Consider the following 25,663-nt stretch of genomic DNA (forward strand, 5'->3'; position numbering starts at 1 on the left):
CGCTTCTCTCGGGCCTCAGTCTCCTCATCTGTTTTAGAAAAGTATGACAGGATCCTCACCCCACCTACCTCCCAGGGTTACTGTTAAGGGTTACAACACCCTTGCAATAGCGTATGGGAAAGTTACTTTGAAATCGTATGGTTCTAGATGCACGAAAAGTCTATCATTCCTGAACATGTCTAGGGAAAATGTCTCCATGGCCTTTGAGCAGACAAGAGGAAAGTTCTCGAATAAAAAACTCATATATTTATCGGTTCTCTGGCCCGTTGATCCTGAGACTTTAGCCTTTAGGCTCATTGGAAATACTGTGCTATCTATATAGCACTGCACTACCTAAAGTGTACCATGAGATGGAATGCAAATGGGGAATTCAGGGAATGCACATGGACAGAGAGGGAAAGTCTATTCTATTCACACACAGACTCTTATTGATCACCTTAAGAAATAAAATGCCAACTTGTTACCAAATCCTTATTCATCACTGCACTAATAAAAATGATGTTCATCTGAAAGATGTAGAGATTAGGAGACTGAAAAATCCTACATTGATGCATGTTTAGGTGCCTGGGAGCTCCTTTGCATAAGAGAGCTTTAAATTTTAGGCAAAGAGGATGTGTTGCATTTTCAAAAATAGTCTTTCAATTCCACAATATATCTGCTAAGTATTTCCATCGCGTCTTCAAATATGCTAGAATGTTTAAGATACACACTTGAAGTTCTCTTCGGAACTTTTCTGCTTCAGCGTTTGGATGTTTGTTCACATTTTCAATAATCTGTACATTCAGTCAGTCAGTCAGTTCAGTCGCTCAGTCGTGTCCGACTCTTTGCGACCCCATGAATTGCAGCACGCCAGGCCGCCCTGTCCATCACCAACTCCCGGAGTTTACTCAAACTCATGTCCATCGAGTCGGTGATGCCATCCAGCCATCTCATCCTCTGTCGTCCCCTTCTCCTCCTGCCCCCAATCCCTCCCAACATCAGGGTCTTTTCCAATGAGTCAACTCTTCACATGAGGTGGCCAAAGTATTGGAGTTTCAGCTTCAACATCAGTCCTTCCAATGAACACCCAGGACTGATCTCCTTTAGGATGGAGTGGTTGGATCTCCTTGCAGTCCAAGGGACTCTCAAGAGTCCTCTCCAACACCACAGTTCAAAAGCATCAATTCTTAGGTGCTCAGCTTTCATTGATCATTATCAAATGCCTTTGATTCTACTTAAGATTTATAATCTACTTGATTTATAATCTGTTAGGCTTTCCTTGTGGAGAGCTTTTCAAAAAATAACAAAGCCTTCCTCTGACAAATATGGACTTATGAACTATTAACCTCATATAACATGTTCTCAGGCAGATCATCAACCTATTACCATATGATGAGCCTGGTCTTGGGCAGTGATGATACGATGCTATCTAAGGAGCAAAGAGGAAGTCATCAGTGAACAGATCATTGGCCCCAAGTCTAGTTCCCTGTCTATGGGAACAGAAACCTGGGCAGTAAGGGCTTGCTGTCCACTGTTGTCAAACATGCGATTGAAAGGCTGAGAAGGTGTAGTTGCTAGAGAGTAGACAGATGGGGAGACGTGAAATCTCTCTCACTGCTCCACAGAGAAATCACTATTCAGGACTGTTGACATGGCCCCCAGTGGAGCTGAGGTCCCCAAAGGGGCCTGGATACACCTTCTCAGCCTACTAAAGATGAAGATTCCAGGCCTACCCCATATCTATGGATTCAGATTCTCTGGAGCTGGCACCCTGGAATTGGCATTGCTGACAAGTTCCTGAGCAATTCTGATGTCCACTGAAGTTTGACTTCTGCTCTGCAGATGGCAAGTCTAACCAGAGCCTGCTAGATTTACCCGGGTTCAAAAGGGGGCTCTCTGCCGCTTTGGGTTGAAGTGGAAGGCACGGGGTCCGCTCCACCGCATGTGCTCAAATTCTTTGGCTGATTATCCAGATCTTCCCAGTGTGCCAAGAGCCACTTGATTTTTCTCAGCAATGAGCTGATGGGGGAAATAGAGATTTTCCATAATCTTGAGCATTACCTGGTTATAACTCAAAATCTTAAAAGTCTGTTTTTATTTTAGCAGACAGAATTTCAGCTTAGAGCAAGGAAAAGGAGTAAAGACTTGTGTCTTAAAAAAAAGAAGTCACAGTGATATAACAATGTCTCATAATTTTACCAAGTTTGGGTGTGATTATATCTAAATGCAAAGAATTGAATAGATGACCTCTTATTAACCCTTATCCTTAAAATCTATGTTAATTATTCTAGGAATGTATTACTGCACTACTTAATTATTGTTGCTGATGGGACAAGATATAGAACTTATAATGAAACAATCATGCCTGATTAAAAAAACAGCTCTCTAAACTACAGATTTCTTCAAGTGTGAAAATACTTCAAGTAATTTTGATTTTTTTCATCTATTTTTGTATCTTAATACCTCTTGGTATCCATCTGTATATTTCAAGATCCATGACAATAGGAGCCAGGGTGTGAAATGTTATTATTTTACTTTCCCAGATGGAAAAGGCACAGCAGGGCTGAGAGCAGAGTTGGAAACATATTACGGCCAACAGACTGAGATAAACCCATGGTCAGTGGGCTGGCATCATACTTTTGTCCAGCATCCATCAAACACAAATCCTTTTCACTTGGGTATGTGAATCCTTGTTTAAATTTTTAATAATCTGTACATAGATTATTATCAAATACCTTTGGATTATATTTAAATACTTTTGGAATTTATACAGGAAAGTATTGGACTTTCCTGTATAGAGTCATTCAAAATATGGCAAAGCCTTCGTTCAACAAACATGGGCTCATGAGCCAAACGTTAACTGGTGCCAACTTTGCTGACTCAAATTGTGAGGAGGAGTTAAGGAAAACCATTTCCCTCCCTCCACCTTATAATTTCTCATGAACATGCTCATACTTGTAGAAGTGGTTGAAAAAATAGGATAATGTACATCCATACACCCTGCCCCTCCATCCAACATTGCTGACATTTTGCCATTTTTGTGTGAATTTTTTCTCATATAAACATTTTTTTGTCAGTGCAGTTGAACCATTTAAAAGTACAGGGCAAAGGGTTGGTGGTGGGGTATAAATTAAGAGTTTGGGATGAACAGATATACACTACTGTATATAAAATAGATAAACAAAGACCTACTGTATAGCACAGGGAACTGTATTCAATAGCTTGTTATAACCTATAATGGAAAAGACTCTGAAAAAGGTCTCATATATATCTATATCTGTCTGCATAGGCATACTTAGATATATAAAACTGAATCACTTTGTTCTATACCTGAAACTATACATTGTAAATAAATTATACTTAGAGGATTATCCAAGAAAAAATAAAATAAAACAATAAAAATACATAACAGGCAGGCACCATGACCCTTGAACCTTAAATGTAACCCTTTAAAATAAGGACCGTCTCCTACCTAATCATCTTTGTATTTAAACACAGAGTTGGGGGCCCCTGGTTGGAACCAGAATATGTGGATTTGAGGTCCTAATTCTGACACCGGCTGTCTGATCCCAGGAGAGTTGTATAGCTTCTCTTGTTCTTGGTTTTTGCTTCTGTAACTGAGGGCATTTGGACCAGACAAGTGGTTCTCCTTAGCAGAATAACCTGAGAGCCTGAAATCAGTTAGTCTAGAGTGGAGCCTGGGGGTGCGCAGTTTAAAGTACTCCCAAGGTGATTCTAATATGCAGAGAGGGTAGAGAGTCATGGGACAAAGCGATCTCTGGAGATGTTGCTAGTTCTGCTCTCTGTGGTTCCGAATAGCTGTGGGCTTTACTCTCAGCGCAGGCCCCTTCGTCTGGACCCCTTCCAGGTCTAAACGCGCCTGACGTCTCCCCTGTGTTTGCTGCCTACAGCTCCCGTGCATGTGCGGAATGCTTCACTCAAGAACCATGACGCTGGATGGGAGCTGCAGCGAGTCCGAGGCCAACAGCCTGGCCGGGTACCCGAGGAGCCATATTCTGACGGAAGAAGACAGACAAGACAAGATAGGGGTCCACCTGGCCCTGAGCAATGAATCCAGCTCCTCCAGAAAGAAGGGGCTTTTGAAGGGCCAGGTGGGTCTTCGCATCTTCCAGAACACCCACGCCATCGACAAATACTCCCGGTTGATATTCCCAGCTTCCTACATATTTTTCAACTTGATTTATTGGTCAGTGTTTGCCTAGGGGCTCTGAACCTGTGCCTGGTGAAGGTAACTTCTAGACCCTTGCACTGTCCTGCCTGATATGGACATCTCTGGGGTCTGGCCGGCTGCCCACACATGGACCTGCTGACCATGTCCCCCCACAGAGCAGCAGCTCCTGGACCACCCTGAGCAGCATCCTGGCCCCTGGAGGACCCCAGGAGCCCTCCAGCTGTCCTTCCCCAGACCTCACGGGCTTGCTCGTCATTCATGCTGTGTTGTGTCCCACTTCTTGCCTCTCTGGGACTGTCTTCTGTTCTTGGGTGTGAACAGTTTCATGAGAGCCCCCTTCCAATAAAGAAAAGGCTCAAATGCCTTCCAGATGAATATTCTGAGACCCTATAACAGACCCTTAGGATTCTGTTATAGAGTAAAGGGGAAAATGAAAGGCAAGCTTAGGGGCTTTCTTGATAGGAGACAGGAAATGAGGATTCAAAATGGAAATGAAAGAAATGTGTAAACTCTACACCTGGATTAAGTGCCTATCTAGGAAAGAAGAAAAAGGAAAACTCAGATCCCAAACAGGAAATGATTTGACCTGAGTGAGTCTGGCAACTCCCATGATTTTGCAGTATTAGGGGACATCATTCTTTCATCCATCTATCCAGCCACTCATTAGATATTGAATACCCAGCCTGTGCCAGCACTTATTTTTCTCAGCAATATGTGACAATATGCACTGAATATTGCCTACCAGGGAAACACTGCCCAAACCCATCAAGGTGCAGAGTTTTTTTTGGGAGTGGCTGGCCATCTGGATAGAGCTGACTCCCCATATGGCTGACCTTAGTCTCCCATTCCTCCAGAGGCTGAGCTGATAACCCTCAGCCCAAGACCCCATCGTAAATCAAACTGTTAGCCTAGACCATCTGGCATGGCTGTAGGCCCCCAGGAGAACAAAGACCCTCCTATCAGGCAGGACAGTTCAGGGGTCTAGATATTACCTCTCAAGAGCTGAAGGCCAAGGATCAAATCTGTCTCTTGTCAAGGTAATCCTGTACTACACAATAATCCTTGTCAACTCTTCATTGTTAAGGTGAATAATTCTGCTTCCAGTCAGTAGAAGATTCATGTAACAAACATTTAAAAACATCCCTACACTAGACATTGGGTTTCCCTGTGGCTCAGATGGTAAAGAATCTGCCTGCAATGCAGGAGACCTGGGTTTTATCCCTGGGTTGGAAAGATCCCCTGGAAAAGGGAATGGCAACCCACTCTAGTATTCTTGCCTGGAGAATTCCATTGACGGGGGAGCCTGATGGGCTATAGTCCATGGGGTTGCAAACAATTAGACATGACAGAGTGTCTAACACTTTCACTTTTTTTCACTGCACTAGACATAGTGGGATCCAAAGTAAGAATAAGACATAATTATATTCTCACACAGCCCTCAGAGAAAGGACTGGTCCAGGATGTGGTATGTGATTATGTATACATTTAAAAATGTTACATGCAACAAAAACAGTTCAATGTGTAATGGAAACTCTGAGAAAGGAATGATTTCCAGTGGAAGACTGAATCTCGTGGAGATAACAGCTTCTGAGCTGTTCCTTGAAGGCTGGGGATCTGGAGAAGAAATGTTCATGCCAAGTGCACATGTAGAAAGTACATGCTAGATGTGGGCTTTCCAGGACGGTAGCCACTGGCCATGAACTTAAATTTATGTTAGTTAAAGTTAAAAAACCTGAGTTCTTGCCATATGGCACTAGCCAAGTTTCAGGTGCTCTGCTCAATAGGCATATGTGGCCAGTGGCTGCTCTATAGGACAGTGCAGAGTTATAACACATTTCCACAGTCACAGGAAGTCTTACTAGTGCTGCTGGGGATGGAAGGATTGGCCTGAGCAAATAGCATGAGAGAGGCAGGATAGTCTGGGATTGCAGAGTATAGAGTTTGTGGGGCAAGTCATCTTTTTTTTTTTTTTTTTGCTGGATCCTAGTTTGCGGGAAGAGGTGAGAGACAGCTATTTCTGCAACACTAGGAGTCATGGCAGGTCCCCCAACCTCTCCCTCCACACCCAGGCTGATGGGGGCAGCGTCCCTTCCATGTAGTTGCCCGGCCCAAGACCAGTGGCTCTCCCAGTCTCGTAAACAAATGAAAAACGAAGGTACATAAAGAGGGAAATTGCATGGTACAAATTCCAGGGCATCTGGAAATGTTTAGAAACCTTTACTCTCTGGAGACTCTCTAAGCCACACTGCTGCTCAAAGAATGATAATTACATTGTCATTAAAAATACATCCTGTTGCTCTAGTTGTTGCATTTAATTCCAACACTGCTTGACTTCTGACCACATTGTCTTCATAAATGGAAGCTCCTATAGCATGGTGGCCTGTTCACACTTAACAGAAATAAAGATGTATTTTAACTAGCTTCTATAGAGAACTGGCATTCATTCTATAGCAAACAGAATTGTAAGCAGCATTTTATCATGAGCCAATGACACCTTCGGATTTAGCACAGTCTTACTGCAGTGTAATAATGTGACTCTATGTGAGAAAGGTAGAAATTTAAATGAGGTAAAGAGAAGACAACCGTAGGAGTGGAGAACAGGAATTAAAGAAATGTTGAGCTTCTTCAAAATGGCGGCCTCTAAGGACGGTTGTGGTGTGGGAGAAGTGGCCGTGGGGAACGGGAGGCGACTCCACCTGGGGATTCCTGAAGCGGTTTTTGTGATGTAGATTCCTTCATGAAACAGCCTGGGAATGAGACTGCAGATATTGTACTGAAGAAGCTGGATGAACAGTACCAGAAGTATAAGTTTATGGAACTCAACCTTGCGCAAAAGAAAAGGAGGCTAAAAGGCCAGATTCCTGAAATTAAGCAGACTTTAGAAATTCTAAAATATATGCAGAAGAAAAAAGAGTCCACCAGTTCACTGGAGACCAGGTTCTTATTGGCAGATAACCTGTATTGCAAAGCTTCAGTTCCTCCTACCGATAAAGTGTGTCTGTGGTTGGGGGCGAACGTAATGCTTGAATATGATATTGATGAAGCTCAGGCATTGTTGGAAAAGAATTTATTGACGGCCACAAAGAATCTTGATTCTCTTGAGGAAGACCTCGACTTTCTTCGAGATCAGTTTACTACCATGGAAGTCAATATGGCCAGAGTTTATAATTGGGATGTTAAGAGAAGAAACAAAGATGATTCTACCAAGAACAAAGCATAAAGATGGCAGTTAAAAATGTGGTTAAGCTTTCCAAACATGTTTATGCTTAAAAGTTGACATAACTTTAAATGATTTTTAACAGCAAGAATAATTAAAACTTTAAAAACAGATAAGCACCACTTTATTTATTTATAAAAACAAAATTAGTTGCAAATATTTTATGAAACTTACAGTGTTGTTATTTTATTTTTTGCATTTCCAACAAAGTAAATGCTGCTTTCATCAAAAAAAAAAAAAAAAGAAATGTTGAGCAGAGAATGATTCACCGTAGAGGGGACAGACGAGTAAACATAACTGTTATCAGAGATGCTTGATGGTGCTTGGTTTCACTGAATCGAAGGCGCCCTCAAATGTAAGATGCCCCCGTAGTTTATGAACCACTGAGAGGAAAAAATGCTGCTAATTAAATTATAGCAGTCAATGATTATAGGATGAATCCTGACTTCACCAATGTTAAATTGTAAAACATGTGCATGCTGGAATAAAAGAAATAGGTATTATACAAAAACTGATGATCAGACAGCCTTCTTGGACACCAAGGAGACATTTATCGGCACTTATCTTCAAGGCCTTATGCCCAGGTGGGGGATGGGGTGGTGCCTGGGGTGGTAGCAGATAAAGAAATGAATGGGAGACTCCTTTTAGTCACTAAGAAAGTTACACTGGGGAATTCCCTGAAGGTCCAGGGGTTAGGACTTGCTGCTTTCACTGCTGAGGCCCAGGTTCAATCCCTGGTGAGGGAACTAAGTTCCCACAAGGCTATGCAGAGTGACGAAAAAAAAAAAAAGAAAGACAAAAGATAACAAAGTTCACACTCGTAATAGGCATGGTTTAAAATGGTCCAAAGGAGGGAGACATTATAGATTCTGCTGTTTATGGTAAATTTTGAGCAATGGCTAGATATAATTTCAACTAATAGGAAAGGAGGGAAGGGAATATAACATGGCAGAAGGAAAGCTTGGGTGTGTTCAGGGAACTGGGAGCAAACACTCCACCAAATGTACCAAAGTCTTGGGTTCGCATCCTAGCAGTTCCAGGACCTCAGTGTCAAGGGTCCTTTTAGGTTCATTCCACTTAGAATAAACCTGGGGAAGAAATTGGGTGGGTCTTGTCTGCACCCGCGAATGTCAAAGAAAATCAGAGCTCTGGGTTGTAAGCAAGTTTAGAAAGTTAGGACTCTTCAAAACCAGTTTGATTTTGTTCTTCCCTCTGCAGAAGGGAAACCATGAATTTAAACAACGGAAAGCTGCTGAGTTTCAGGGAACCTATGAGGCAGGACAATAATGATGATGATAGTGGGAAAAGTCCACGTTAAGCTCGGTGATGTTTGGAATTGCAGCCTGTGTGCTGACATTGGCTTAGACCAGGCAGCCGGAGGGAGAAGCTAGTCCAGTGGAGCTGAGGAGTCTGGGCCTGGCAGGCAAGCGGAGATGTCAAGTAAAAACTTACACAGGCTGGTCTAGGGCTGAAGGGAATAAAGACTTGGGACTATCACCCCAGACGTGCTCAAGGAAGCTCTATCAAGGGGAACAAAACTCCTCAGAAGAAAAGCAGAAGGGAGGAGGTCTGGAGATAAAAGCTCAGGAGTACTTATTTAGGTGGGAAGAGGAATGCTGATCAGAGAAATAGAAGAACCCAAGCTGGGTCCACAGACCTGGTAACCAGGTTATAAACACCATTCTCGGACCACTTCCACTAACTCCAACAGAAGAGTTTGAGGAACCCACTATTAGGACCACAACCCTCATCCAGGCCAGGTATGCCATAGTATTCTTTTGAAGTCCTCCAAGAAAACAAGAGTCTAAAACCATTTCCTATGGTAAAGAGCAGTTCTCTGAACATTTTTCCTTCTACCTACATAGAAGGATGCAGTCACAGATACAGTAAGAAGGAATACTCTCAAGTGGGGGAGGGGAGGGCTGGGGACAAATAATAGCATAAAAATTGAGAAGGGTAAAGGCTGTGAACAAGAGAGGCAAGATGGAAGCCAGAGGCCAGATGGGATCAGTCATGCACGTAGGGCACTTCTCTGGTTTCCAGTGGTTAAGACTCCATGCCCCCAGTGCAGGGTGCGGCGGGTTCAATCCCTGGTCCCGGGAACAGAGATCCCACCTGCCACAACTAAAGATCCCGCGTGCCTCGATGAAGACCTGGCGCAGCCAAGTAAACAAATAATTTTAAAAATCGTGCAGATAGATGAAGGCCTTCCTTGGCAAAGAAGAGGAACCACTCTCTCAAGTTCAAAAGGTTTATGTAGGTAGAAGGAAAAATGTTCAGAGAACTGCTCTTTACAATAGGAGATGGTTTTATAGACTCTTGTTTTCTTGGAGGACTTCAAAAGAACACTATGGCATACCTGGCCTGGATGAGGGTTGTGGTTTTAATGGTGGGTTCTTCAAACTCTTCTGTTGGAGTTGGTGGAGGTGGTCCAAGGGTGGTGTCTGTAACCTGGTTACCGGGTCTGTGGACCCAGCTTGGGAAGCAGCAGTCTTGAGCGGTTGAGACTCCGCACTTCCTCTGCAGGCGAGTGTAGGTTCGGCCCCTGGTGGGGAAGCTAGGATCCCACGTGTCTCTGGGCAGGGCAGCTGCGCTGTGTAAAAGGAGCGCGGGGTGCACTCTCTGCTCCAAAGAGCATGCAGTGAGAGCTGGCTGTGTGGCTCCTAATTCATCTCTCACGTCAACCTCACGGGGGTCTTAGGGATTTTCATCCTACACACCAACTGAAATGTGCTATCTTCCATAATTGTGTTCAACCCATCAGGTAGGTGGATCTGCGTGAAACAATTCATTGCTCATAGTATTTTGAGGCAAAAAAGTGATTTATTTCTTTACTTAGAGAAGTGACTGAAAAAAAAAAACAAACAAACCCCAAACTGGCCTGGGTTGTGCTGAAACATGTCTGCCTGGAGTTATCCTAACAGCCAGTTGGAATTCAGAGTTAAACTAGGACTCGGGCTTAGCTCCTTGAGACCAGAAGGTGAGCTGTAGGACCATCAGCCATTCAGAGCAGTCTACACGTCCCCAACCTTCTACCCCTGACCCCACACCGATCACTAAGAAATGTGACGCAAGTGAAAATGGCACCCACGGGGAAGGCTGTGCGCCCAGCACGTGTTGGAGGGTGAGAGCACTGTCCTATCTGCACAGAGAGCCAAATCCCATGCCAGAAGGGACCTATGTCCCAGCCTGTCCAACCTCCAGAGCTATCTGAGGTCAATCCACACCTGTAGTATAAACATACTCTCCATCAGCGGATTCATTAAAATACTCAGTCCTGACTTTCAGACCTGCAGATGTCATCATGACATGGCATGTGGGTCAACTTTGAGAATATTAGGTTTGGGATTTATTTTGAAAGATAAATTGAAAAACCAACTTCAGGTGTAGTACGTCACGTTGAAACGAAACTGACCAGGTTTATTGGCGAGTGTTCTTTAGTCCATTTAGCCCAAGGTATCTCACATTAAACGTGCCTATTAATAACCTGCAGACCTTGTTAAAATGCAGATTCTCATTTAGTAGGTTTGGGAGGGGACCTTGGCTTATGCGTTTCTTTCATTCTTTTTAAGAAATTTTTATTTGGCTGAGCCATGTCTTAGCTGGGGCAGCTGGGATCTTAGTTCCCCAGTTAGGAATTGAACCAGGTCCCCTGCATTGGGAGTGCATAGTGTGAACCACTGGACCGCCAGAAAAGTTCCAGGATTATGTGTTTCTAACAAGCAGCCTGGAGACGTCAGTGCTGCTGGCCTGCAGACCACATCTTAAGCAGGGAGGCCCTAGAGATCCCCCTCATTATTTAAAGTTAAGCTCAGATGTCGCCTCCCCTTTGTGACTTTCCCTTACATCCTCTCCCTTCCCAAAGCATAACTTATCTTTAACTCATCTATATTTCCAAAGCATGTTATACATTTGTGCATTGAGGCGTTTCCATGATGTTTTGATGATTCTCCTTAATCCATGCTTCCCAGGCTTGGATTAGTCACCTGGCAAGCTGTTGAGAAAGTCTCAGTGCCTGAGCCTTACCCCCAGAGTTCATGATTTTCTAATAATCCCAACTCTTTTTTTGGTGGTGGTTGTTGTTAATAACAGTAACTCTTCTTAAAAGGCTGGTACCAAAGTCTGAAATAAATTTGGGGGTGGGGGGAGAGTTTTGCATGGTTTGCAAACTGTGTTCCCTGGAACCCAAGAGGTTCTCTGGGGGTTGTTTCAGGGTCTACTCTGGGAGTGGGAGCTGCTGAAGTAGGGCTTAGAAGAGATAAGAGGTGAAGATGGCAAGATACAAGCCAGAAATGGAACTGGGACTTCTGGCCCCCAAACCTTTTCACGTTTACGGTTTCCCACAAGAAATCTGTGTGGTCTGAGACACAACGGGCCCAAGGGAAGTTTCCATCTTCTCCTATCAACATTCCTTAATCCAAAAGGTACCTGGCCTCCTGACATGGGGGGAATGGAGGCCGGAGGTGGGAGGGACAGGCAGGCAGGTTCTACCATGTAGAGCTTTGGTTTTCTGCTCCAACATCAGATTTGCCCAAAGTGCTTGAAGGAAGATTCTAGACCCAGTTCCTGGTCCTCTGGTTGCCAACCTCTTCTGACCACCCGCCTTTACCCAGTCCCTCCTTCCCATCACCTTTCCTTTCCCCCAGAGAGCACCCCTCCTCTGCACCCAGAAGGAAGCTGGCAGCTGCCGCCCTGTATCTCCGATTACCCACCTCGTCCACGCTGCCGTGGCCTTGAAGGGCTGCAGAGCGGAGCTTGGCCACGAACCTCTCTCCTTCCTTCTGTGAGCAGAGAGAGAGCCTGTGAGTGAAGGCTGCAGCAGAGGATGTCATTACAGGTGTAACAAGCCTTACAAGGTCAGCTCCGAGGGGCAGGGCTTTTGTCTAACTTCTCAGCTGCTGTATTCCAAGGTACATAACGGTGTTGGCACATGCTCTTTGCTCATTGATTTGATGGAAAGAAGGAGTGAAAGCTATTTTTTAAACTGAAGCATAATTGATTTATAATGTTTTATTAGTTTCTGAAAGTGAAAGTGAAGTCACTCAGTTGTGTCACTTTTTGTGACCCCGTGGACTGTAACCCACCAGGCTCCTCTGTCCATGGGATTCTCCAGACAAGAATACTGGAGTGGGTTGCCATTTCCTTCTCCAGGGGATCTTCCCAACCCAGGGATCAAACCCAGGTCTCCCACATTGTAGGCAGACACTTTAACCTCTGAGCCACCAGGGAAGCCCCCAAAATAGGAATTTTCTTGTCATCCTTGAGCAGAGGGCATGCTAATCTCTGTATTCTTCTGATTTTATTATATATATGCCAAAGTGAGCACTAAAGCTACTGATTATAAGCACTCACTATGCACTAGACACTGTGCTACATATGGATTATAGAAATTTCTTCTCTCCAAAATCTCAGGCTTTGTATTTTTATTTTAATTTCAGTTACCCTTGACTATTGTCTTTTTTACTGAAATGTTGGAGAAGAAGGAGATAGTTGTACTTCATCTATTATTGTAAAGATGTCCCCAAACTAAGATATTTTCCTCATAGTTACACCTTTTACATGTAAGGACACATGTACAATTTTTGCCAAAATGTTTTGTTAAACTCTGCTGTTTGTAGAGAAATTGCTTCAAAGGTACTGTATTATAGCTTTGTAATTAGAAAAGAGGATGCCTTATCTTTTTATCTAATTTCTTTTCTTTTTATCTTTCACTTATCTTATTCATGTTCAGTATGGAGGCAGGAAGCTAGATATGAAGTGAACGCATTTTGCCAGCTATGTGACCTTGAGTAATTTAATTAATTTCTCTGAGTTTTAATCTCTCTATCTGAAAAAAAAAAAAAGAGGATAATTCTGGTCTCTTAGTGTGGACAGGAGGAATGAGTTAGAGGGTCTGAAGTATTCAGTTCAGAAAATTAAAAAATAGACGAAGGGGAGAAGGAAGGGGATGAGGAGGAGGAAGAAGGAAAAGAGAGGGAAGAAGGAGAGGAAGAGCCAACTTTTAATTTTTCCAAGTGAAAATATTTAAAACCACAGCCACAAACCAATCTCTAATTGCATCTGTAACTGCAATCATTTCTAGCACTCAGCTGTTTGGTTGTGTCTGACTCTTTTCGACTCTACGGACTGCAGCCCGCCCGGCTCCTCTGTTCACGGGATTCTCCAAGCAAGAAGACTGGAGTGGTTTGCCATTTCCTCCTGCAAGGCATTTTCCCAACCCAGGGATGGAACCTGTGTCTCCTACATTGGCAGGTGGATTCTTCACCACCTGGAAAGCCCACAATCATTTCTAAATCAACAACAAAAGTTTTCACCCTGAAAGTGTAGGAAGACGTGATCTCAGAATATAAAATCCTTCTAGTCTGCTCTTTACCCTGACATTTTCATCAAAAGAACAGATGAAAACTGTCATGGACCAGCTGGTGTGTTGGGGGGCCAACTTTCCAGGGAGATGTCTCACCCTTCATTTTGCAGATAAAAAGACATAGCCAGAGAGGCTGAGTAACAGGCTTTATGTCAGATGACTGATGCTGCAGTTATTAAAGAAAAAGTAATACCCTAATATGGACAAAAGTATCTTGTCCAGATACCCTAAATTGGTTAGTATCCATCAGACTATGCAGAACTGGTGGCAACGTGTGACCTGGGTTGAGGCTTGTCCATCTGGCTCCTGATTTCACCCTCTCAGCCCCCTGACGCCCTGGGCACCTGTGAATATCCCGATCCTGGTACTTCATGGGTTCTCTCTGAAGTTGGAATGAGATGGCCCAGTTCTCAGGATTCTTCACTGAATCATGCTATTCACTGAGCACCATGGGGTATATTTCTGGCCTCAGGAAAACTCCTTTGAAAAAATTTTCTTCATGTCATGGAATCCCTCCCAGGTTGCATCTGTTCTCAGTGACTTGCTGTTTCAATTAGACTCAGTAACCAGTGAAAGAACAAGGGCTCCAGAAGAAAGAAGTCTGGAAGAGGCAGTCCAGACAGTTCACCAGCTCCCTCCGTATAGACCTCAGGGACAGAAAACTGGGGCTTTCTCACTCACCACATGCAGCCCTAGAGTGTGGCCCTTGACCTCATGGTTCAAGACGGTGGCAGGAGCTTAAGCTGTCATTGTTTTTTCAATTTTTATTTTATTATTTTTCCTAGTCCTGCCACATGACATGTGGGATCCTAGTTTCCCGACCAGGAATCGAACCTGGGCCCCGTGCAGTGGAAGCATGGCATCTTAACCGCTGGACCACCAGCCATCGTTTCTGCCACTGGAGAAGCAGGATGCTTAAGGGGATGAAGGGGAAAGGGAACGTGCCTGTCATCTTTCAAGGAAAGTTCCAGGAGGCTGTCACACACTTCCCAATGGCCAGAACTGGGTCCCTTGGCCACACCCACCTGCAAAGAATGCTGGGAAATGTATTTATCCTGAATCGGCATATCCGTAACCCCCAAAGAGGAAATGCCGAAAGAAAGGGAACATACAGAGTATAGGCTAGGGCAGTTCCTGCCACCCCGCCGAACAGGGCACGGCCTTCGTTCCATGCGCAGTGATGTGCTAAGCCGCTTCAGCCGTGTCTGACCCTGACGCCGTGGACTGTAGCCTGCCAGGCTCCTCTGTCCACAGGATCCTTCAGGGGAGAATGTCGGAGTGGCTTGCCATGCCCTCCTCCGGGGATCTTCTGAAGCACCAGTTAAGAACTATAGGGAAGCTCCTCTCTCAGGACATGGATGGCTGACGCCTCTGGTCTCCCTGCCTCTCATGCACACACCTTCCCGTTCTATCTTAAGGGTGAAGCAGACAGAGAGAAATAGGTCTTTCTAATGTGCTGGGGTCATGTCTAGAGCTTCAGCTACAACTAACCTCAGGCAGACTTGGAATGTCTCTGAGCCTGGAAATAGGACCCGGGCAGTGAGTCCCCATCCTTGCTTATTTTGGGAGAGGGAGGAATTCTCCCTTTCCCTCCAACTCTGCTGGTTAGGAGAGAAAGCAATGAGGTCAGGAAATCTACGGCAGTTCTCCTTTGGGGTAGACTGTGGAGTCCCAGAGAGTCCGCTCCCACCAGCTGCCCCGCTTGTTTGGTGATTGCTCCCTGAGCGGCTCTCTCCAGAGGACAAGCTGGCCTGTAATCCCCACCCTCGAGAGGAAGTTTGATTACCGCATTCAAGAGAGCAGGACGTGACTCATCATCTTAGTTGTTTTCCCAGGCACATGAAGGATTTGCACCAGTCACCCCCATCCTCACCACAAGAGAGCCTTGTTTTGAGACGTCTTGCTGGCTGAGGGGATGTAGATGTGACCACAGGGGAGAGGAGAGGTTCTTCTGAGTTTGAATGTTTTTTAAAAATCCAATAAATAAATAAAAAATCGAGTCAGTAGGCAAATATGATACATATATGTATTGAAAACAAGAAGAATATCAGAGTGAGATAGGATAGGTGGAGTTTACTGTTCTGGAGCGTCTTTCTTAACTAAAGAAAAAAGACTACATCTAAAAACAACGTCATAAATTAACAATGGGTCCCTAAACGAGTTAGTAATCTGGACCGCTTGATTCAAGATACTGCTTACCTTAATGTTGTAGCGCCCAAGAACAAAGGCGTCTTTTATTTTCTACCACATTATGCTGCTCTTGTCTGTTGAATGTTAGTCAATAGTCTGTGTGAATTGTTGTTCACAGCACTCCAGGCTTTCCTGTCCTTCACCATCTCCCGGAGTTTGCTCAAATTCATGTCCATTGAGTCAATGATGCCACCCAACCATCTTGCCTGCATGAATATGGGCATCTAAATAGTTGGCTTGTTACTGAGTCCAAGCTTGCTCTGCTTGCCGCAAGATGGGCCAAAGAATCCAAGACGAAGTGTTGGGATAAGGAAGGGACTTTATTCAGGAGCCGGCTCTCCAAGAAGATGGCAGCCTAGTGTCTCAAAATAACTATCTTGTTGGGGCCTGGTTGCCAGGTTCTCTCATGGATCAGAGATGGTAGTGGTGAGGGAGGTGAGGAAACAAAGTAAAATGACTATTCAATCCTTGCAAAGGTACCCTAGAGTGGCAAGCCTCCGGCAGAGGGATGTGTTAGTTTCACTTCCTTGCTGCTGCTGCTGCTAAGTCACTTCAGTCGTGTCCGACTCTGTGCGACCCCATAGATGGCAGCCCACCAGGCTCCCCCGTCCCTGGGATTCTCCAGGCAAGAACACTGGAGTGGGTTGCCATTTCCTTCTCCAATGCATGAAAGTGAAAATGAAAGTGAAGTCGCTCAGTCATGTCCGACTCTTAGCGACCCCATGGACTGCAGCCCACCAGGCTCCTCCGTCCATGGGATTCTCCAGGCAAGAGTACTGGAGTGGGTGCCATTGCCGTCTCCATTCACTTCCTTACTGTCCTTCAAAGGTGGGCAGTTCGGGCTATCTCCCTGAGGCAGGCCATTATGTTTACCTGCAATAACAAAGGGGCTTCCTTGGTGCCAGTGAAGAATCCGCCTGCAGTGCAGGAGACTTCCTGCAATATAGGAAACCAGGGTGTGATCCCTGGGTTGGGAAGTTCCCCTGGAGAAGGAGATGGCAACCCACTCCAGTGTTCTTGCCTGGGCAATCCCATGGGCAGAGGAGCCTGGTGGGCTACAGTCCATGGAGTCGCAAAGAATCGGACACGACTGAGCAACTAAACCACCACCACAATAACAAAAGTGGCAAAATGAGGGTTAAAGTTACAGAAGCAGATCCAGCATAAATTCAAAATTAACCCTTCCCAATTATATGCCTAGTCATACCAGTATTTCTGGGAAAGTTGCCTTTTTTACCATAAAGATTTTTCATGATGTTGACCATTTTAAGAGTCTTTTATTGAATTTGTTGCAATATTGCTTTTCTTTTCTGTTTTTTTTTTTTTTCTGGCCACGAGGCATGTGGGATCTTAGTTCCCCAACCAGGGATCAAACCTGCGCCTCTTGCAGTGGGAGGTGAAGTCTTAATCACTGGACCTCCAGGGAAGTCACTTTCCTTTTAATCATAACTGTATAACCACCTATAGCTGACAGCTTTTATTGAGATATGATTTACTTGCAGTAAAATGCACAGACTTTAAGTGTACAGTTCAATGAGTTTTAAAGTATATTCTGCTTAACCTGTCTTCCTATTAAGAGACAGAACATTTCTGACACCTCATAAAGCCCCTACATGTCGCATTTCTAATCATTCCTTGTGTTCACCTCCCCCTGACCTGACATCCAATGTTCTGAGTTCTGTCACCATTAAATTTGTTCTGTCATTTCTAAAGCTTCATATAAATGGGATTTTAAGGTAGGTTCCCTGCTGTGTCTGGCTTTTCTCACTCAATATAACATTTTTGAGATGAATTCATGCCGTTACATATATCTGTAGTTCATTCCTGTTTGCCGCAGAGAAGGAGCCTCTTGTTTGAATAAACCATGGTTTCTTCATCCCTTCCTTCTCATGTGGGAGACATCTGGATTATTTCCGGTTTGGAGAAATAAAGCGTCTTATAATAATGGCGGTTAACAGAGTGACTTTGTAACTCATAAACACAGAAACTAGCAGATGTGTGTGTGCCTGACATCCCGCAGAAACACGTTCATTGAGAAGCTCCTGGATTAGGGACTTCCCTGGCTGTCCAGTGGTTACGACTTCTGTTGAAGTGAAAAGGAAAGAAAAAGAGGAATGAGTTGTTTTTTCTTTCCCTTTACTGAGAACAAAGAAGATAACTAGAACAATGAGCAAGCCTGACATTCCTAGTCTTTTTCACTTTAACTGCTTCTAACTCTGCATGTCTATAACTAAGTTTGCTTTTCTGTCCCCTAACTCTGTAGGAGCTACACTTCACATCTGTTTTCCTTTGACCATATGCTAAATACATCCTGGGTCTGGTATTTATCCTTACAGCACCCTTCCCCTTGTATAATATGTCAGAAAGAAGGCTGAAGAGCCACTGAACGGCCAGAATCAATTACTGGGTTACTGACACCAGCCTATGACTGTCTTTGAAACAATGCAAGAGGAAGAAATCAAGTTCCTAACACCTTTGTTCCTCATCACAGACTCCTGACTGCGAACCCTCTTCTAATATAAGCGCCTAGACTCCTCATGGAGGGGGGCACAGTTCTTGAGGCATGAACCTACTGTGTTCCCCTCTCTGACAGCAGAATTAAAACCTCTTTTCTATTTCTTCCAGACTGTATTTCCATACTTTTAAAATTCCGCTTCAGTGACAGAGAAAGCCAAGATTTTGGCCAGCAACACTTCACCTTCGAATGCAGGGTGTGAGGGTTCTATACCTGTTTGGGGAGCTAAGATTCCACATGCCTCTCAGCCAAAAAAACATAAACATTGTAATGAATTCAATAAAGACAAAAAATGGGGGGGGTCCACATCATAAAGTCTTAAAAAAAAAAGAGAAGTTCCTGGGCTAAAGCTCAGAGGTGGCGAACATACACTTGAAGTTTGCTTTGGTTGGACACAGGGGGTGAGTGAGGAATTTGTAGAAGAAGTTGGTAGGATGAAGCAGAATTCATGCAGTTTAAAAAAGTTGTTATCAGGCTTCCCTGGGGGTTCAGTGGTGAAGATGCCACACGCCGCGGAGCAACTAAGCTCATTCACCACAACTATTGAGCCTGTGTTCTCGAGCCTGGGTTCCTCAAGAAGAGGAGCCGCCCCAGTGAGAAGCCCGAACTGCACAGCTAGGGAGTAGCTCCTGCTGGCTCTATCTAGAGAAAGCCTGCACAGCCACGAAGATCCTGCAAAGCCAAAAATAAAAAGAAATAAACGAAAGTATTTTTAAAAGGTTTTTATCTATCAGTGGCAACCAAACGAAGAAAATAGGCTTGGTTGGAAAATGCACGTCTGCAGTTTGGAGATGAGCCACTCCTGATGGGCATTTTACAGCAGAGAAGTGTCTTGGGCTCTTAGCTTCCTTAGGTGTAAAATAGAGGCATTAATGCCTACCTAGCCAACCTCCTAGGGCTGTTGTGAGAAGCCAATGGGAGACTGTTGGCTTAAAGCTCTAAATGCAAGGTGGGTGGTGTCTGTGACGAATTCACAGGTTTCCCTTGAGAGACTAGAGTGGAACGTTTTACACGTCATTTACCTCCCCAAGAAATGAGCACTGTTGCTATTATTTCCATTTTACAGATGAAGAACTTGAAGCTGGGGCAGGTTTACCACCCAGAAGCCACACAGCTATAAATAGCATCTCTGGGATTTGAACCCAGGTAGAGTTGGCTCTAATCTGAGCTGCTACTATTGTGCCATCTGTCCTTCTCAGAAGTTGTCATTATACCTCCTCCTAGCCACCCACATTACAGGAACTGTCTTCAGCCTTTATTTCCTCGTGGGAGGGTTGCTATATTCAAATTCTTTGGCATGCTATCTAACAGATGTAACAGAAACTGAAAGCTTGCCTAAAAGCTAGTGGTCGTCCCAGAGGCTTGCTGTGACACGGTTGAGCCAGCCATATTCCTGGTGTAAACTTTGTAATTGCACAATAATCAAAACCACCAACCCACTGGAACAGATCCCAGGAGCTCCCACCTACGGCTGCCTTTCCCAGGACACACAGCATGGTGTCCAACTGACGCGGGAAATGCCCATGGCATTGAAGGCTAAGAGGCGAGCATCCCCAGGCCCAAGGCCATTTGGTCATTTACTAAATGTCTCTGTCCTCAGCGCCTGAGCAGTTTGCACTTGCTTCTTAACAGACCCCTTCGGCACCTCAGCGGCCACCTCCTTCTGTCTGAGGCCATGAATAGCTGAGCTGGGGAAGGAGCTTGCAAGACCTGCTGTGGACAGGTAGGGCTGGACAGACCGGCTTTTCATTGGCATTTAAAAATCACTAGTTGGAGGGCAGGGGTCAATGAGGAATTTGGAATGAACAGACATACACTACTACATATAAGATAAATAAACAGCAAGAACCTCCTTGCACAGCACAGGGCACTATATTCAATAGCTTGTGATAACCTGTAGTGGAGAAGACTCTGAAAAGTTATACATACATACACGTATGTAACTGAATTGCTTTGCTGTACACTTGAGACATTGTAAATCAACTATACTTCAATTTAAAAAAATTAGTAGGGATCAACAGACTAATGCCTGTAAATTGACCTGAAAGTAAAACATGGTTTTTAAGCAAAAGAGTTATGTCTAAAAATTACACTTCCCTAACACTGAGGTTTCAGAGTGTGAGCTGTGGACATCCTAAAGTTAGATGAAACTTCACTCAGCAACTTCTGAAACAACTGAATACACAACTCAAGAACCAGCTGAGAAAACCACCTGCAGCTGCTCTCTTTAGCATTTTCTATAGAACAGTTGACTGGCTTCCCAGGTGACATCGGTGGTAAAGAACCCGCCTGCCAATGCGGGAGACGTAAGGGATGCGAGTTCGATCCCTGGGTTGGGAGGGTCCCTGGAGGAGGAAATGGCAACCCACTCCAGTGTTAATGCCTGGAGAATCCCATGGACAGGGGAGCTATGGTCCACAGGGTCGCAAAGAGTGGACACAAACTGAAGTGACTTAGCATGCAACCCATAGAGTAGTTAACAGCAGGAGTCATGGATCCAAAGACCACATCACCAGGGATTGGCCGGCTCTCTCTCCAACATTCACTAAAAACAGGAAATTACCAGTTGTACCTAAATGGAACTAATAAAACCAGAACCTCCTATGACTTTGTAGCCACTTGGAAAAAGCAGCTAAAACCAAATAACCCATCTGGAGCTGTGTTCTGTTGCTAAATGAGGTAAGTTAACCTGGGGAGCCCCAACATGTTTCCCAGCCGGAATAGTCATAATTCTGTACAAGAGCCACCACCAGTGAGGGGCTACAACCCTCCACATGCCTGTAATGTTCACATCTGAGCTGTCCTGGGTGTGTTCTCGGTGGGGTGGCAGGGGCATGGAGCAGAGAGAGTGCAGAGGCCCCAGAGAAATCCTAACCCCAGCTCTTAGAGGGCAGAAGGCGGACACAGGCTACAATGTCATCCCAAGTCACCACGATCCCATGTCACTGACTCAATCTCCAGTACCTTCTCTCTCCTTAAAGCAAAGAACCACGTCATCTGAAAACGTGGAGACGAATACAGTCTGAGACTTGCTGTTTAAAAAGATTTTTTAACAGGTTCAAAGAAACAATAGAATTTGTTAACTTATTTTACTAAATTATATGCAAACAAAGTTAATCTGTGAGCCAAGAAAGTGACATGCTGAAAAAGTTAAATAGTGAAGGGGAGCTGAATAGGTCACCCCCAAACAGGCCACCTTGGCATGTGGATTGTATTGAACTGAAGGCAGTCAAGACCCAGCAGACTCAGGGAAGACTTTTACTTTCCCTTAACTGCCTTAAAGACCTTAGATAGGGGGCCTGGTCCAGAAAAAGAGATCCTGCTAGAGACAGCATCTTATCTGAACGACCTATCCACATGGAAGGATGAACATCTAACCATCAAATACCAGCTCCTCTTATCTTCTCCTCCCTTTGGAAGACCCAGGCCCGTGGTCCAATTCTTTATTTTGGCTGCACTGCATGTGGGATCCTAGTTCCCCGACCAGGGATCAAACCCCTGCCCCCTGCCTTGAAAATGCACGGTCTTACCCACTGTACTGCCAGGGAAGTACCCCTACCCAATGCTTGACCGAGGATGACACGTAAGTCCCAGTTGCCCAACTTAACTCTGGGTCTAAAATTTTTATGGGACACTTATATATACAAAATTAAATTTGGTTGTTCTCTTATTAATTTGTCTTATGTCAACTTAATTATTAGGCCAGCCAAAGAACCTAGAATGGAAGAGGGGAAAAATTGTCTACCCCTAGAACATTAAATCGCATTGTCACGTATTAAATTGCACAACTGTCCTTTTCTGCTGGACATCGACTCATGAGTTCAGTTTAAGCCTGTTGTTTATTTAGTCATACAATTAAATTACATTCTTTCTTTTCTTCAAGAGTTGAATAGTTCCAAATGTGGCTTCTCACTCGAATTCATTCTTAACCACTGCCAGAAAAACCCTTTATTTCATGCTAATGAATCAGTTTCTCAAATTAGCAGGGAAAAAATCCGGAACTAATTAACTAAAAGATCTGAGTTGTCATCAAACTGCCTTGGGAAACATGTTAAGTAAGATAACAAAATCATTTTACAGGCCAGCCAGGAAGGGAAAGCAGGATATAGAGTCAATGAAAAAGCATGGGCCCTGGGACTGAAAGCACAAATTTTCCTATTTATTAGCTACATATCCTGGGGAAAATGATGTCTCAAGGCCTCGGGTTCCTCACTGATGAAGCAAAAGTAGTAACCTAAGTCTGCTTCTGAGTTCATTCTTGGGGCCCAATGAATCTTGCAAAATGTTTTGTAAATGCCAGAGGACCATTTGATTGCAAACTACGATTATTTAGTAATCCAGTCGCTTTGAGGACAACAGCAAAGTCCTCGTGTTTTACTTTCAGCCTTCAGACCACGTAAGGCTGCTGCTGCTGCTGTTGGTCAGTCGTGTCCAGCTCCCTGGGACCCCGCGGACTGCAGCAATCCAGGCTTCCCTGTCCTTCACTGTCTCCCCGAGTTTGCTCAAGTTCATGTCCGTTGAGTTGGTGATGCCATCCAACCATCTCACCCACTGCCGCCCCCTTCTCCTTTTGCCTTCAAATGCTGCTGAGGGGACCCCGTATCCTCACCCACTCTTCCATCCTAACAGACTCCCTGAGGGGCTCCACATGATTAATGTGGCTTTAGACCTAGATTGATCTCACAGTATTTCCTTTCTTCACCACAGTGACTCCCCTGGAGCCAGGACAAGAATATCGAAGTCCATCAACAGAAAACAAGGGGACTTTTTGCACACTTGAACCTAGAAACATGTTAAGTAAGATAATAAAATCTTTTTGCACACTCGATTTGGGAAGGAATAAAATTGCCTTCAACAATTTTGCTATGATTCCAGTAGAGGGCGACAGGGCTGCACTGACTCTCCTATTAGAGTGAAGCCAAGTGAAGTGAAAGTCGCTCAGTGCTATCTGGCTCTTTGCGATCCCATGCACTATACAGTCCATGGGCTTCTCCAGGCTAGAATACTGGAGTGGGTAACCGTTCCCTTACTCCAGGGGATCTTTCCCACCCAGGGATCGAACCTTGGTCTCTCACATTGCAGGTGGATTCTTTACCATCTGAGCCACCAGGGAACGGCAATGTAATTCAAAGGTTAAAACCACAAAGAGCCTGTCTTCTTTCTTTCCTTTCTAGTTAGATGATTGGGGCTCAGCGGCAAGCCACCCACCTGTAATGCAGGAGATGAGGTTCGATGATTGGATCAGGAAGATCACCTGGAGGAGGAAGTGGCAGCCTACTCCAACATTCTTACCTGGGAAATCCCATGGACAGAGGAATCTGGTGGGCCACAGTCCTTGGGGTCGCAAAGAGTCAGACTTGACTTAGCGACTGAACAACAGTCGTAGTTTTAATATTTTTGTGGAGAAAAGACATGACTGAAGGCCTTTATGCTTTCAGTTGCACTTCCACACACTTCCAAAATGGGTTTGAACTTTTTTTTTAAATTGCAGGAGCCAGCTGGGCTTTTGGAAACTGAATGCTTTCACCTTTGGAGAGAATGGACACTAATGGTGGCTGAGCTGGCAGTCACCCTGTTTTCCTTCTTCCTGGATCAGAACCTTGGTTTTGCTCAAGTATCTCCCCATTCCTAGTCCAGAAGAGATCCTGACCAGTCTGAGCCAATCAGAGCATGTTTTAACCTGGTAAAAGCAACTGGTCCAGGAGGGGACTTAAAACCTTTCTTGGTCCAGTCAGACTGAAGTGTAGGGCTTATCTGTTATGATCTGGAAGAAAGCTTCCCTCCTTCTCTCCCACTGGATACGGATGTGGAATGAAAGTGGAAGCTTGTTGCTTTTGGCAATCATATTGTAACCATGAGTATGATGGCCAAAGGAAAAAGGAGGGGGGAAGGGAAGAACCAGGTTTTTGGTAACATCACTAAATCCAACAACCCTGTCACCTGGACTTGCTGTCTTGTGAGGTGATACATTTCTGTTTAAACCTGCTTGTGTCAGTCTTTTATTTTTTGCAGATATCATGCTTGTATGGATTAATGAACTCCCTTCAGTTTCCCAAGGCCACCCACTAGCTGGGCTGACATAGGGGCCAAGAGTAACTCCTCTGGACTACTCTTCGTTTTAAACTACCTAGTGGTTTTCCCTGGGTCACTCATTGAGGATGTTGTTGCGTATTATTCTTTTCACTGACCCAGTCCTTTAAAGATATTTGTTATTTATTCTTAGTCCTAGATGGATCTGTAACTTAGAAGGGTTATCGCTCCCAGTGAGAGATCGCAGTACTGCAAGTCAAAACATGTCCAAGGTCACCCGAGATGTCCACGACTGCGCTGAAAATACCATGCACGTCATAAGTGCTCCATCCGTTTCTAGTTCTACCCTGATAGAGGGGAAAATTCAAGTTAACTAACGTGGCAAGCTGTGGTCATTTTTAAGAACTTGTGTTCATTTATTTTTGGCTGCACTGGATCTCCACTGCTGTGGTCAGGCTTTCTCTCCTGGTGAGCGGGGCTCCTCTCTGGCTGGGGTGTGCAGGCTTCTCATTGTGATGGCTTCTCTTGTTGCAGAACACGGCTCTAGGGCGTGTGAGCTACAGGAGATGCCTCACACGGGCTCACTTGCTGTGGCTCACGGGCTGAGTTGCCCCGCAGCACGTGAAATCTTCCTGGACCAAAGACTGAACCCGAGTCCCCTGCATCGGCAGGCAGATTCTTAACCACTGGACCATCAGGGACGTCCTATGGTGATTTTAAAAGTTAGACATCTTTAGGGCTGCCTTCCCTTGTTCTCTTTTTCAAAGGGCGGGGGATGATATATGTGTTTTTACATATCGATTTTTCACTGGTAGTTAATCTTCATAGCTTCTGAAAACCGTATTATGAAAGTCTTTCATGGCTTGTGGTAGAAAGATCTTGCCAAAGCAGGAGGTAGTGGTTGCCTCACAGAAAGGAGACCTAGTTATTCAGCAGCCAAAGGACTTTGGCCAAGTGTTTGAGGGCTTGTTCGGAGAATCACCAGATAAATGATCTAAGCATTCATGAAACAGTTATTATTTGGCTATAATTATGAGAAATAAGAGGAGGGCATGGCAACCCACTCCAGTATTCTTGCCTGGAGAATCCCGTGAACAGAGGAGCCTCGCAGGCTATATAGTCCATAGCTTTGCACAGAGTTGGACATGGCTGAAGCAACTTAGCATGCGCGCAGGC

General features: G+C 44.7%; 2 protein-coding genes and 1 pseudogene across 2 annotated transcripts in view; 2 read left to right on the forward strand and 1 right to left on the reverse strand.

Moving 5' to 3' along the window:
• The window catches only part of GABRR2 (gamma-aminobutyric acid type A receptor subunit rho2), a 41,042-nt gene extending 36,326 nt beyond the window's left edge, over positions 1-4,716 (forward strand). The window contains exon 9 of the mRNA XM_043890475.1: positions 3,891-4,716. Within this exon, the coding sequence (XP_043746410.1) occupies positions 3,891-4,202 (312 nt within the window). The 3' untranslated portion in view covers positions 4,203-4,716. The remainder of the gene's footprint in view (positions 1-3,890) is intronic.
• A 2,074-nt stretch (positions 4,717-6,790) lies between these two features.
• LOC122685578 (prefoldin subunit 3-like) lies at positions 6,791-7,501 on the forward strand. The gene has a single exon (XM_043890476.1). It carries the CDS (start codon positions 6,909-6,911, stop codon positions 7,389-7,391), a length of 483 nt encoding a protein of 160 aa, XP_043746411.1. The 5' UTR covers positions 6,791-6,908; the 3' UTR covers positions 7,392-7,501.
• Positions 7,502-12,623: 5,122 nt separating this feature from the next.
• On the reverse strand, positions 12,624-12,714 carry LOC122685673 (annotated as a pseudogene).
• Between the last annotated feature and the right edge of the window lie 12,949 nt (positions 12,715-25,663).

Source organism: Cervus elaphus, chromosome 28, assembly GCF_910594005.1.
Source record: "Cervus elaphus chromosome 28, mCerEla1.1, whole genome shotgun sequence".
NCBI classification, from domain to species: domain Eukaryota; kingdom Metazoa; phylum Chordata; class Mammalia; order Artiodactyla; family Cervidae; genus Cervus; species Cervus elaphus.